The sequence below is a fragment of the Cervus canadensis genome, chromosome 13 (genome assembly GCF_019320065.1).
Source record: "Cervus canadensis isolate Bull #8, Minnesota chromosome 13, ASM1932006v1, whole genome shotgun sequence".
Taxonomy (NCBI): domain Eukaryota; kingdom Metazoa; phylum Chordata; class Mammalia; order Artiodactyla; family Cervidae; genus Cervus; species Cervus canadensis.
The window spans coordinates 65,967,107-65,979,150 of NC_057398.1; the positions used below are offsets into that span (position 1 = coordinate 65,967,107).

Consider the following 12,044-nt stretch of genomic DNA (forward strand, 5'->3'; position numbering starts at 1 on the left):
TGGTGATGTGACGAAATGGGAAAAACTATATGGTCAACTCTTAGGCAATCTCTCCAAAAAGGACTAAACTCAGTTATTGAAAATGAACAAGGAGCCCCAAGTTGGAGGCATTATTAACGTATACCCCTCTGGTAGTTCAGTTGGTAAAGAATCCATCTGCAATGCAGGAGACCCTGGTTCAATTCCTGGGTCAGGAAGATCCCCTGGAGAAGGGATAGGCTACTCACTCCAGTATTCTTGGGTTTCCCTTGTGGCTCAGCTGGTAAAGAATCCTCCTGCAATTCAGGAGATCTGGGTTCGATCCCTGGGTTGGGATGATCCCCTGGAGAAGGGAAAGGCTACCCACTCCAGTATTCTGGCCTAGGGAATTCCACTGACTGTACAGTCCATGGGGTCGCAAAGAGTCGGACACAACTGAGCAACTTTCACTTTCACTCATAAGAAGGTGCCTTTTTGGAGGTCCCAAAGATTAGAATCAACACTCACTTCCAAGGGTACCACATGCACACTCAACTGTTCTTTTATTTTTTGTGTAAATACCAGGCATTAACTCACCTCTTTCCCCACAATAATGGACATACACCTTATGAGTGTTTGAAATAGACCTCCATGTAAAGGAAACACCACACTGGCCCTGAATCCCTCAGACACTCCTCAACTCAAGGTCCAGAGTTGTAGATGATGGAATTGTTTTAGACTTCTTCCCTGCAGACCCAGGTAGGGTCTGTGCGATCACTAACACATACTGTTATGCCTGATTTAATGCCTTAAGCCAAGAGGAAAGGCCAATACAAAAACTTGAGAAAGTCACCTGGCTTCCTAACATAAACACCGCAAGGGATAAACAGGTTTGATACCAGTCCTGCAGGTCCAGTCAGAGTAATCAGCTGACGGAATGGCATGTTTGGTATAGTAAGAAAGGATCGATTTGTATGAGGAGACAATCCTCAATCAGTTTCTACTGTTACTGCTTGACTTCTGAGACAAATTACGAGATGTGTTCAGAACTGTCTTTTCAAGAATGTCAAAACAGTAAACAGACTTGAAAGTCAGGGATAGTATCTCCCTGTGGGGCAGAGAGAAGACTGATCTGCTGTCCACTGTATCATCTCCCTAGAGTCAAAGGTTGAGCAAGTGTGCAAGCAGACTCTAAAGCTAAGGCTCCCAAAGGTCAGGGGTTCCTCAGCTCTGACAGAAACTCATGCCTGTGGCGTCCACCTCCACTCCTATGGACTCGAAGGATAAGGACACCAATACAAACACGAATGTCCTGCTGACTACCGAGCCATGAGTAATACTATTATTTACCTCTAAAGTTGAACTTGTCTGCCAGCATCTATAATATAGTGGCAGGCTCACTTGTTGGATGGCAAGTAGGCTAAAACCTAACACTTTGTAATTCTTAACAGATGCTGGATTTTTGTCCAACATCTTTTGCAATTATTGAGATAATCGAATCATATGGTTTTTCTTATTTAATATGGCGAATTACATTGAATCTCAAATGTTAAACCAACCCTGAATTCCTGGGATAAACCCCTCTCACTCATGACATACTGTCTATTTAATATTGGATATGATTTGCTAATATTTTGGTTAGAATATTTCTGTCTATGTTGACAATAGATATGGGCCTGCGGTTTCCTTTTCTTACAATGTCTTTGTCTGGTTTGGGTGTTAAAATTAATACTGACCCTCATAAAATGAGATGAGGAGTACTTATTCTCCAATATCTTTGGAGAAGTCTGTGTAAAAATGGTATTACTTATTCCTTAAATATTTGCAAGAATTTACTAGTGACATCCATTTTGGCTAGTTTTCCTTGTAGGAAAATTTTAAATTACAATTTCAATTTTTTTAAAACACATAAGGCTATACTGTTTATCAATTACTTCTTGAGTGAGCTTTGGTAATTTGTGCTAAAGAAATGTGTACACATCAGCTAAGTTGTCAAATTTACTTGCATAAATATTTATTAGACTATTCACTTATCCTTTTAATATCTATAGAATCTGTAATGGTGTCATCTCTCTTATTCCTGGATATTCATCATTTTTCTCCTCTCATTTCTTCCAATCAGTCTGACTAGAGGTTTATCCATTTTACTGATCTTTGAGACAATGGCTTTTGGTGTCATTGACTTTCTCCACTATTCTTCTCTTTTCTGTTATACTAACTTCAACTCTGATCTCTATTATTTCCTTTTATCTGCTTACTATAGGTTTAAACTGCTCTTCTTTTTCTAGTTTATTGAATGGAAAGCTGGGGTCATTGATTTGCTGTACTAAATCCAGTCCCTGATACTCTATCCTGGCTAGAAGCAGAAATTTACAGCTTCTATTTTTAATTGGTAGACTATCATAGTTTATTTTACTCAATTTATTAATCATGTATGCACCGTATCAATTAAAAATATAGTTCTGTTCCATCAGTTTCTTAATACAAGAACTTTGTTTTACCCTGATGTTATATTCCACCAGAATTTTTAATTATATAATCACTGAACTCACAAATAATTTCCCCTTCAGTGAAGAAACCTAAAACTACAGTGCCACCTATAAAATAATAAGATGTTTCACTTTTGAAAGAATAAACTTCCAAAAGCTTTTTTAAATCCATGACATGAATGAGGGGAAAAAAAAAAGACAGAAATAAACTTTTGTCTCTTTGAAGCAGCTGATAATGATGTACAACTTCCATCATTTAACTTTTGGCAAAGGTCTCCTGCTAATTGAGCCAATCTATTAATAACTATCACTTCACTCTTCACAAGTGCAGGTACAGGAGGTGTGGTTCCATATCAGTCTCTTACACATGATTTTACTTAAACCACTTTCAATTCCAAGTTTTCTGCACATATGAAAGCGAAGCAACATCTGTTAATAGAATGGACTAACTTTAAAATAAGCAAATTTGCCTGGTACAACATTTTTTAAGGTTAACTTTAATATGTCATAACAGTTAAGGTTTTGAAGGTAAAAGTTCATGGTTAAACCCGTGCACATTTCATATTCAGTGTATGTCCAAAGTTGAACCTATTTCCTTGTCCATCAACCCTACTCTTCTCTTTTACTTCACCAGTCTCCTAAGCTAGAGACTAAAGTCATTATCACCTTTCCCCCTTTATCCCACCAGTTAACTGTCCTGTGGACTTAAATAAAGCCAAAATTATTGACTACCTCCTCTCCAAATCACTACTTCATATTGAGCTAACCTTCTCAGATTCTGACCATCTTAAGAGTTTTCTAGTCTCTCACTTCATTCCATTCCAGTGTACTGCACACTACATGTAGTAAATGCTTTTCAATTATAAAAATGTCATTTCAGCATTGAAATATCTGACAGTTAAGTCCCCGGGGATCACAGGCCAATCCACACAACACAGCATGGCACACAATTGGGCCTCAGTTTATCTTTTCAGTTTGGGATTCAAATATTCCTCTAATCTGTTACACTGTTTTAGTCACTTCCCCAGCCACTTCCCTGGGCTTCCCAGGTGGCGCTAGTGGTAAAGAACTGAGCTAATGGACAGGATTGAGCAGCTGTTCCCTAAGCCATATACTTTAATATATAATAAACTACTGTTTATGCCTTTCCTTCTGCCTGTGTTCTTCCAGGACTTGTGTGTAAATACTCTAAGGCACCAGTTAATACGCCATTATATATTGCTTGTCAGCCTGGAGAATCCCTTGGACAGGAGCCTGGCAGGCTACAGTCCATGTGGTCCCGGAGAGTCAGACACAACCGAATCGGCTGGGCACGGACGGACGACAAACAGTATACAATGTTGAATTTCTACCCTCAGTACAAGTTTTAATAACATGGTAGCTAAAATGAATAATACTTGAAAAAATGTAACAGATAAAAATAAACTTACTGCCAAAGTAGAGAACAGGGAACAAGAAGGGCAGAGAAGGCCACCAAGTCGAATACGATGGTTACTTGGGACCGGAGACACGGAATAGAGTCAGAGAGCAATTAAGAGGCAAGCATGTGGCCTCTAGAACACTCGCTGGAGAAACCACACTTTCCCGGAAGCCACAAGCGAGCAGAAGGAGCGAGGTGGCCCGCGCGTCCCGTGTAGCCAGCCCGCGCGGACGGCTGCAGGGCCGATCACACACACTCGACAGGTTCTGCTTCGAATGACTCGGATGTCAGGTTCCCGCGCAGCTTGGGGCCCTGGACACCCCACCCTCGACAAGGCACACCTGACTTTTTCTGCAGGACCGATGACCTGAGACACGCACCTGGACACACCTGCCCGGGATGGGGGCGCCCCGAGGTGGAAAGAAGAGGCTTCCAAGGCGTAAAGTGGCGGCCGGGGCGCAGGGCTCGGGCCAGCGAACCTAGTCCTGGAGCGTCGAATCCCGGGGACACCTTCCTGTCCCCGAGGTGTGGCTCTCAGATCGCCACGGAAACGCGACTTGCCGGGGCTGAAGCCCTACCTTTCCCCCGCCTGTCCCCGACTCCAGGGTTCGGGAGTCGCCTCCCTTCAGACGCCGGGCGGCCGGAGCCGCAGACAAGCGCTGGTGCCCAGCTTCGGCCTCCTCTCGTAACCCCCCACCGGCCCAGGACGGCCCCCTTGGGCTCTCACCAAATCCTTTAATGAGCTCGGTGAAGACCCCGGGGTCGCTCTCCATGAGGCACCACTCCCCGGCATTGCCCGTCATGGCCCCGGCCGCGCGCCGCCCTGCTCCACCGCCGGCTCCGGGAGCCCCCGGCCCTCGCTCCTGCCACCGCCGGCCACTGAGCTCGGCAAACCCGCCGCGGGCTCGTCCACCTCACGTCACCCCGCCTACTTCCCGACAGCCTTCGCGGCGCCGTCACCTGGAGCGCGACAGAGCGCGGGCGGACGCTCTAGCCACCCGGGAGCCGGCGAGACTCTCCCTGGGCCGCTCAGGACCAGGAGCCGATTCGGAAGGGGTGGGGGGCGGGCGAACTGGGCAAAAGCCGAGAAAGGGCGGGGCCTGGGGGCCCCTGAGGAGGGAACATCCGGGCCCCTAGCCAGTCTGGGGCAGGGGCGGGGCGCGGCCGGGGGGCGGGGTTCGCGCCCGGGAGCCGAACCCCGAGGCCCCGGCGGCGGCCCCGGAGCAGTCGTCGCCCGTCAGGCCGCGGTGCGTTGTCGTCTTACGGCGGCGGCGCGGTACCGCGCAGCGCTTCTCCCGGTGGCGCGGCGGCTTCGGAGGCTCGGCCGCCTGGCAAAGGTGAGGGAACCGCGGGAGGCCGGCTGGCCGCGGCCCTTTGTGCGGTCTGAGCGGCGCGCGGTGGGGGTGGGGGACGCGCAGGGTCCGGCCGGTCCTCCGTGGCCCGCGCCCCGCATCTCCGCGGCCGGAGCAGACCGCCTCCCACCCCGCCTCGGGGCTCTGCCCGTCTCGGGGGTGGGGGAGCGGAACCGGCCGCTCCGTGAGCCTCCTCGCTGGACCAGACCCTTCGGGAAGACTGGACCCATCCCGGTGCTGCTCGCGGAGCTTCCCACCGGCCGACGTTCTGAGGACCCGCTTTCCTCCTCCTCCTCCTTCCTCCTCCCGCCGCTGCTGCGCCGAGAGGCGTTGCCCGGCCTGCAGGCTTTGAGGACAAGGATCTTTGTGAGAAGACCCAGGACGAGTTTGTGCTGGGGGGATGACGAGGGAGAGGAGAAGAATCTGTCCTGTCGTCCATCGGGGGGTGATAGACAAGTGCTGTGCGATGCCTCCAAGGCACAGGAGGTTGAAAAATGTAGTGTGTTAAATCTGAAAACACGTATAATGGTCCTAAGACTAAAGGATGCGTTGGACCAAAAATGGCTGTCTTCACTAAATCACGAACAGCCCCCCTTCACCAAGGCCTTGCAGAATACTGATGTTAAGATAAAGTCTTTAAGAGTGGTAGTACTTTTGCATCACTCAATAAATCTGAGTTCCCAGGAGGGGCCCTTGACTTTCATGGGGGAAAAAAAAATCTTTACTTGGTAGAACTCTGATTCTTTGCTTCTCAACTTGGTGGACCTGGAAGGGAACCTTGTCCTACAGGGCTGTGTGAAGCCACAAAATAAACGTGACAAATTTTATTGAGCAACAACGGGACAGCTTTAATATTAAGACAGACATGGTTGTATTATGGAGTAGAAGCCCGAGTTTGTGTCAGGTGTTGGATTTAAAAAAATTTTTGGAAACTTTCTTGGAAGTTTATACCTGAAAGACTCTGTCCTCGAGCTGGTGGGGGGAGGGTGGCGGAGTTCTGCTGCGGCTGCTGCTAAGTCGCTTCAGTCGCGTCCGACTCTGTGCGACCTCATAGACGGCAGCCCACCAGGCTCCGCCGTCCCTGGGATTCTCCAGGCAAGAACACTGGAGTGGGTTGCCATTTCCTTCTCCAATGCATGAAAGTGAAAGTGAAGTCTCTCAGTCGGGTCCGACTCTTTGCGACCCCATGGACTGCAGCCTACCAGGCTCTTCCGTCCATGGGATTTTCCAGGCAAAAGTACTGCAGTGGGTTGCCATTGCCTTCTCTGGGGAGTTCTGCTACGTATACTTAAATGGGAAAGTTTGTGAGGCGAGGAGTCTAGGCTTATTTCCGTATGAACCGCACCTAGAATGAGTGTCATCAGACCCCAGAGCTGTTTGCAGTAATTTGTGGTACTTTTTAATCTGCAATATTGCTGTGAACTTGAAATAGAACCTAGAACTTCAGTGCTAAGTAAATACAGCAGAACTAACATTTGATACTCCACTCAACGTGGTGCCTGTTGTAGAGAGACCAAACTGAAAATTAGCCCTTGACAGAACCTATAAGTAATCAGAAAAGGGATGGGGGTCAAATTTCCTTAGTTATATTGTTAACATTTAATCCTAAGAGTTCACATAAAAATCCAGATTTCTGGGTCTTTGGGCAAAATGAGAGGATCTGGAATTACAAGGCCCTTACTACAATGTTGACCAGTTGGCTGGAAGTGCATGCCTTCAGGATCTCATGCTGTTATGTCTCCTACTGTTCCTCACCGATTTTTATTGCATCACACTTGACTTGATCCACTTATGTTCATTACCAGTCTGAGTGATACAGTTATCTGAACGTGTAGCCCCTGGTTTTGCAGTATTCCCTCTCTTTTGAAACGATCTTGCTCTCATAAGTGTAAGTCAGTTTTGACTTCATTTAAAAAGGAGTAAGCTGCAAACTTATTTGACCTCTTGGGATAAAAGGGAGCCTTTTCAAGTAACAAATGATCAAGAGACTTTGGAAAGATACTTAGATGTGTACTTTCAAGAAAAACGTAGGAATCCTTAGAAAACATGTATTATTAGCATTATTAAAAAGTACTATAGTTGTTCTTGTCTGACTCTTTGCAACCCCATGGACTGCAGCACACCAGGCTTCCCATCCTTCACCATCTCTTGGAGTTTGCTCAAAACTCATGTCCATTGAGTCAGTGATGTCAACCATCTCATCCTCTATTGTCCCTTTCTCCTGCCTTCAATCTTTCCCAGCATCAGGGTCTTTTCCAGTGAGTCAGCTCTTCGCATCAGGTGGCCAACGTGTTGGAGCTTCAGCTTCAATAATTGTTCTAGTTCCAGTGAATAAGAAGCAGAAATAAATGCCATTACATACTGTGAATTACTAGCATTCACTGATTTTGCATTCAAAATTAGGAAAAAGAGAAGCACAACCAATTTCAAAGTGTGGCTGTGCTTTTAGTAATATTATGATTTGTTTGATTGCTTCCCCAAATTTTAATTTATAGAAGTTTAATAAAACTTTAGCTGTATTAAATTTCTTTGGAGGGGTTTGCTTTAAGAATACTGGGTGTGTCAGTCCAGCTGAAAGAAGAATTAACTATCTTTGTTAATCTGGATTTACAACACTTGTATGTTCAGGAGTGGATTAACTGATGACCAGGCTCTGACCTAACTCCCTGCCCAACTGCCTTCTAAACCACTAACATTGGAGCTTAAGCTTTGAGAAGGGGGATGAAAGCAGTTGGGGAAGGAAGAAATTAAGGTCCTATATATGTATGTGTATGTGTGTATAACATACACATATGTGTTTATATGTATCAGTTCAGTCACTCAGTCGTGTCCAACTCTTTTGCAGCTCCATGGACTGCAGCACTCCAGGCTTCCCTGTCCATCACCAGCTCCCAGAGCTTGCTCAAACTCATGTCCATACAGTCAGTGATGCCATCCAACCATCTCATTATACACACACACACACACACACATTTTTATATGTATATATATGTACACATATGGGCTTCCCAGGTGGTTAAGTGGTAAAGAATCTGCTGCCAGTGCAGGAGACCTGGGCTCAATCCCTGGGTGAGGAAGATCCCCTGGAGAAGGAAATGGCAACCCATTCTAGTATTCTTGCCTGGGAAATCCCATGGACGGAGGAGCCTAGCATGCTACAGTCCATGGGATCACAAAAGAGTCGGTCATGACTTAGCAATTCAACAACAACACACACGGATATATATATGTCTATGTGTATCTCAAATTGCTTTCTAAAGACAAATATAAAAAATAGGGTTAAATATCATTTAAATGCTTATCTTTTTAAATAACTTCCCAAATATCTTTTGCCTAGTCAATTTAAATTTTTTTTTAAAAAACATTTTTAAGATAGACTTCACACATCCCATTCAAGGAGTTTTAGTATATTCATAGAGTTGTCGCACACACATACGGAGTTGTGTAATCATTACCACTATCTAATTTCAGAACATTTTCATCATCCCCCAAAAGAAACCCCTTACACTTTAGAGAAGAATCTAGCAATTCCACAAAAGGTTAAATATAGAGAGATCATATGATCCAACATTTTACATTCCACCAGCGGGGTATGAAGGTTCTAATTTCTCCAGATCCTCACCATTGCTGCTTATTATTGTCATTTTGATTATAGCCATTCTAGTACATGTGAAATGGTATCTCATTGCAGTTTTTATTTGCTGATGACCAGTGATATTCAGCATTTTTTGTGTGTGTTGGCCATTTGTATATCTTCTTTGAAGAAACGCCTATATAGACTCTTAGCCTATTTTTTAATTGGGGTATTTATCATTATGTAGTTATGAGTGTTCTATATATTATAGACACAAATTCTTTGTCTTATGTATGATTTGCAAATGTTTTCTCCCTTTCTCTGGGATGTCTGTTTGCTTTCTTTTGAAACACTGGTATCTTTTGAAACACAGTTTTAAATTTTGATGAAGGCCTGTCTGTTTTTTTTCCTGTTTTCATTTACGCCTTTGGTGTCTGTGTTTTGAGATCAATTCTCTGATGTCATCTCAGTATCTTACAGTTCATTTCACCTCAGTTCCATTCCAGAGTGCAGTTCCATCAGATTTCCCAAGTTAAAGGGCAGGAACCCCAACAGATTGCCCTTCCTTCAGACAGCAGCTTCTGGGAGGACCCCAGTCTCCCCACACTTCTGCCTGCCCAGGTGGGCGTCCCGCAACCCTTTCAGGGCCAGTAGTTCACCTGGATGGCACAGCTCCCTAAAAGCACCAGCCTTATGGTTACAGTTTTGTTTAAAAGGACGCAGTTTAGGAACAGCCAAATGGAGGACATGCCCAGGCCAGTCTGGAGGCAGCAGCAGGATCCCTTCTGTTTGTGCTATCCTGGCACGTCACCCCACCAGTACTGACTTGGTGTCTGTGCTGAAGTTGGGGGTCCGGAGTTTGTGTGTGGGGGCCTTATGATTAAGCAGGATTGATGAATTCATTGACCACATGGTTGAGCCCAGTGTGCTGCTGTCCTCCCCTCCTGGGAGGAGGATCTGGTCCAGAGTTCCAGCCTTCTAATCAGAGGATTGGTCTTTATGGTGATCCCATCTGGAAGCAATCCAAAGGCCCAGAATGAGCCATCTCATTAGCATAACAAAGACACCCATCAATCAGGATATTGCTAGGTTTTTTGTTTTTTTTTTTGGTTAACATTGTTTTGAATAAAAGATTCTTTAAATTCTATGCTGCTTTACAATTTTTAAGTTTCAACACACATGATTTCATATAATCTCATAATAACTCTCCTTATAACCTGTATTGTGCCTCTCCCCTTTCTCCCCACAGGTAACCACTAGTTTATTCTCCATATCTGTGAACCTGTTTCTTGTTTCTTCATTCACTAGTTTGTTGTATTTTTTAGAGTCCACATAAGTGATACCACACAATATTTGTCTTTGTCTTACTTCACGTAGCATAATGCCCTCCAGGTCCACCCATGTTGCCGAAAATGGCAAAATTTCATTCCTTTTTATGGTTTATGACTGAGTTGTATTCCATTGTATATACATATACCACATGTTATTCATTCATCTGTTGATGGACACTTAGGTTGCTTCCATACCTTGGCAATTGTACATAACGCTGCTGTGAACATTGGATGCATGTATATTTTTGAGGTTTTTTTTTTTTTTAATATAAACCCCAAGTGGTTTTTGAAGCCTTTTGAGAATCATGGACAAAAACCAGATAGTCTAATACTTTTAAAGGTTACAGTCCATTTATAGTTGTTACAAAACATTGGCTATATTCCCTGTGTTGTACAATACATCACTGTAGCCTGTCTTATACCCAGAAGTCTGTGTGTGTGCTGAGTTGCTTCAGTCTTGTCTGACTCTTTGCGACTCTGTGGACTGTAGCCCTCCAGGCTCCTCTATCCATGGGATTCTCCAGTGATTGAACCCATGTCTCATATCTTCTGCATTGGTGGTAGGCTGGATCTTTATCACTAACGCCACCTGGGAAGCCCTTCCCCCCAGTAGTTTGTACCTCCCACAAAAACCAAATATTCTTTATTATACCACTAAGTTTTATCACCTAGCCTATTTTATTTATTTTTTTCACCTAGCCAATTTTGAAGTTAATTTCTATTGCAGGCTCAGTGTAGCTTGGAATATGCTGCCATTCTGTTTTTTATATTAAACTAAAAATTCTGACTCTGGTATATCTACATAAACAAGTAGACAGGTGCCATAGCTGTTAATGATGTTATATGTCCACTTGCATCCTGGAAAGTACTTTCACAGAAGCATATAAAAAAGGTGAACAGTTTCTCTTGCAGAAATATTGAAAAGATACATGGTCAGAGTTGTCATTAATTTAAGACGCAAGGGGAGATTCCATTGGTACAGCTATGAATAAGTAATTTCATTTCTTATAATAGGAATTATAAAAATTACATTTCTTTTTCAGGCATCTTCCCTAGAATTAAAGTTCATTTTGCTGCTTGCTGTACAAAAGATACTTGAATACCTAATATTAAACATATTAGAAGAATTTACAGAGAAACAGTATCCTCAGATGACTTTTTTACTCAGAACTCATTACTTTGTAACTTTTTCATGTTTTATTTTTCTTAACTGTATTTCTGTTACCTGCATATAGTACGTTTATTATTTTATTCTGATTACAGAATTTATGTTAGAGAATTATGTTTTTAATTACATGCACTGAGACTTATTTTTAAAGTAAACGTTACGGGAAAGAAAAACAAGTCATGCATAAATGGTTCAGAAAAATCAACTTTAATGTTACTGGTGTTGTCCTGTGTGTAGTTGCTCAGTCATGTCCAAGTCTTTGTGACCCCATGGACTGTAGCCCCCCAGGCTCTTCTGTCCATAGGGATTCTCCAGGCAAGAATACTGGAGTGGTTTGCCATGTCCTCCACTAGGGGATATTCCCAACCCAGGAATCGAACTGGGTTCTCCTGCATTGCAGGCAGATTCTTTACCAGCTGAACTACCAGGGAAGCCCTGCTTAGTTATTCTTAAATATATATTAGTAATTATTTTAAAATGATACTCTAGAGGAGTGATACACAAGTAAGACCTGGTCCCCACTCTCACGGGAACCATTGTTAGCTGGATGTGTCACAAAGAATATAATACAAGGGAAAATTTGGAGAGGAGGGGGTTTTGAGGTTTATATTGGGACCTTGAACTCTCACCACCAGGGCCTTGGTGCAGGAAAGCTGGGGTAGTAGTATAATCTAATAATTGAATGTCATTTCACACTCATCCAACAAACATAACTAGTGAGCAAGAATGGCCAGGTTGAAGTAACACCAGAG

The 12,044-nt window shown here is 44.0% G+C and overlaps 2 protein-coding genes across 3 annotated transcripts in view; one reads left to right on the forward strand and one right to left on the reverse strand.

Annotated features, from left to right (window-relative positions):
* The window catches only part of UCHL5 (ubiquitin C-terminal hydrolase L5), a 43,801-nt gene extending 38,900 nt beyond the window's left edge, over positions 1–4,901 (reverse strand). For both annotated transcript variants that reach the window (XM_043486324.1, XM_043486323.1), the window contains exon 1: positions 4,595–4,901. In XM_043486324.1, the coding sequence (XP_043342259.1) occupies positions 4,595–4,670 (76 nt within the window). In that variant the 5' untranslated portion in view covers positions 4,671–4,901. The remainder of the gene's footprint in view (positions 1–4,594) is intronic.
* A 170-nt stretch (positions 4,902–5,071) lies between these two features.
* Positions 5,072–12,044, forward strand: part of RO60 (Ro60, Y RNA binding protein) — a 29,898-nt gene continuing 22,925 nt past the window's right edge. Inside the window, exon 1 of the mRNA XM_043486322.1 lies at positions 5,072–5,204. The gene's annotated coding sequence lies outside the window, so the exon portion shown is untranslated. The remainder of the gene's footprint in view (positions 5,205–12,044) is intronic.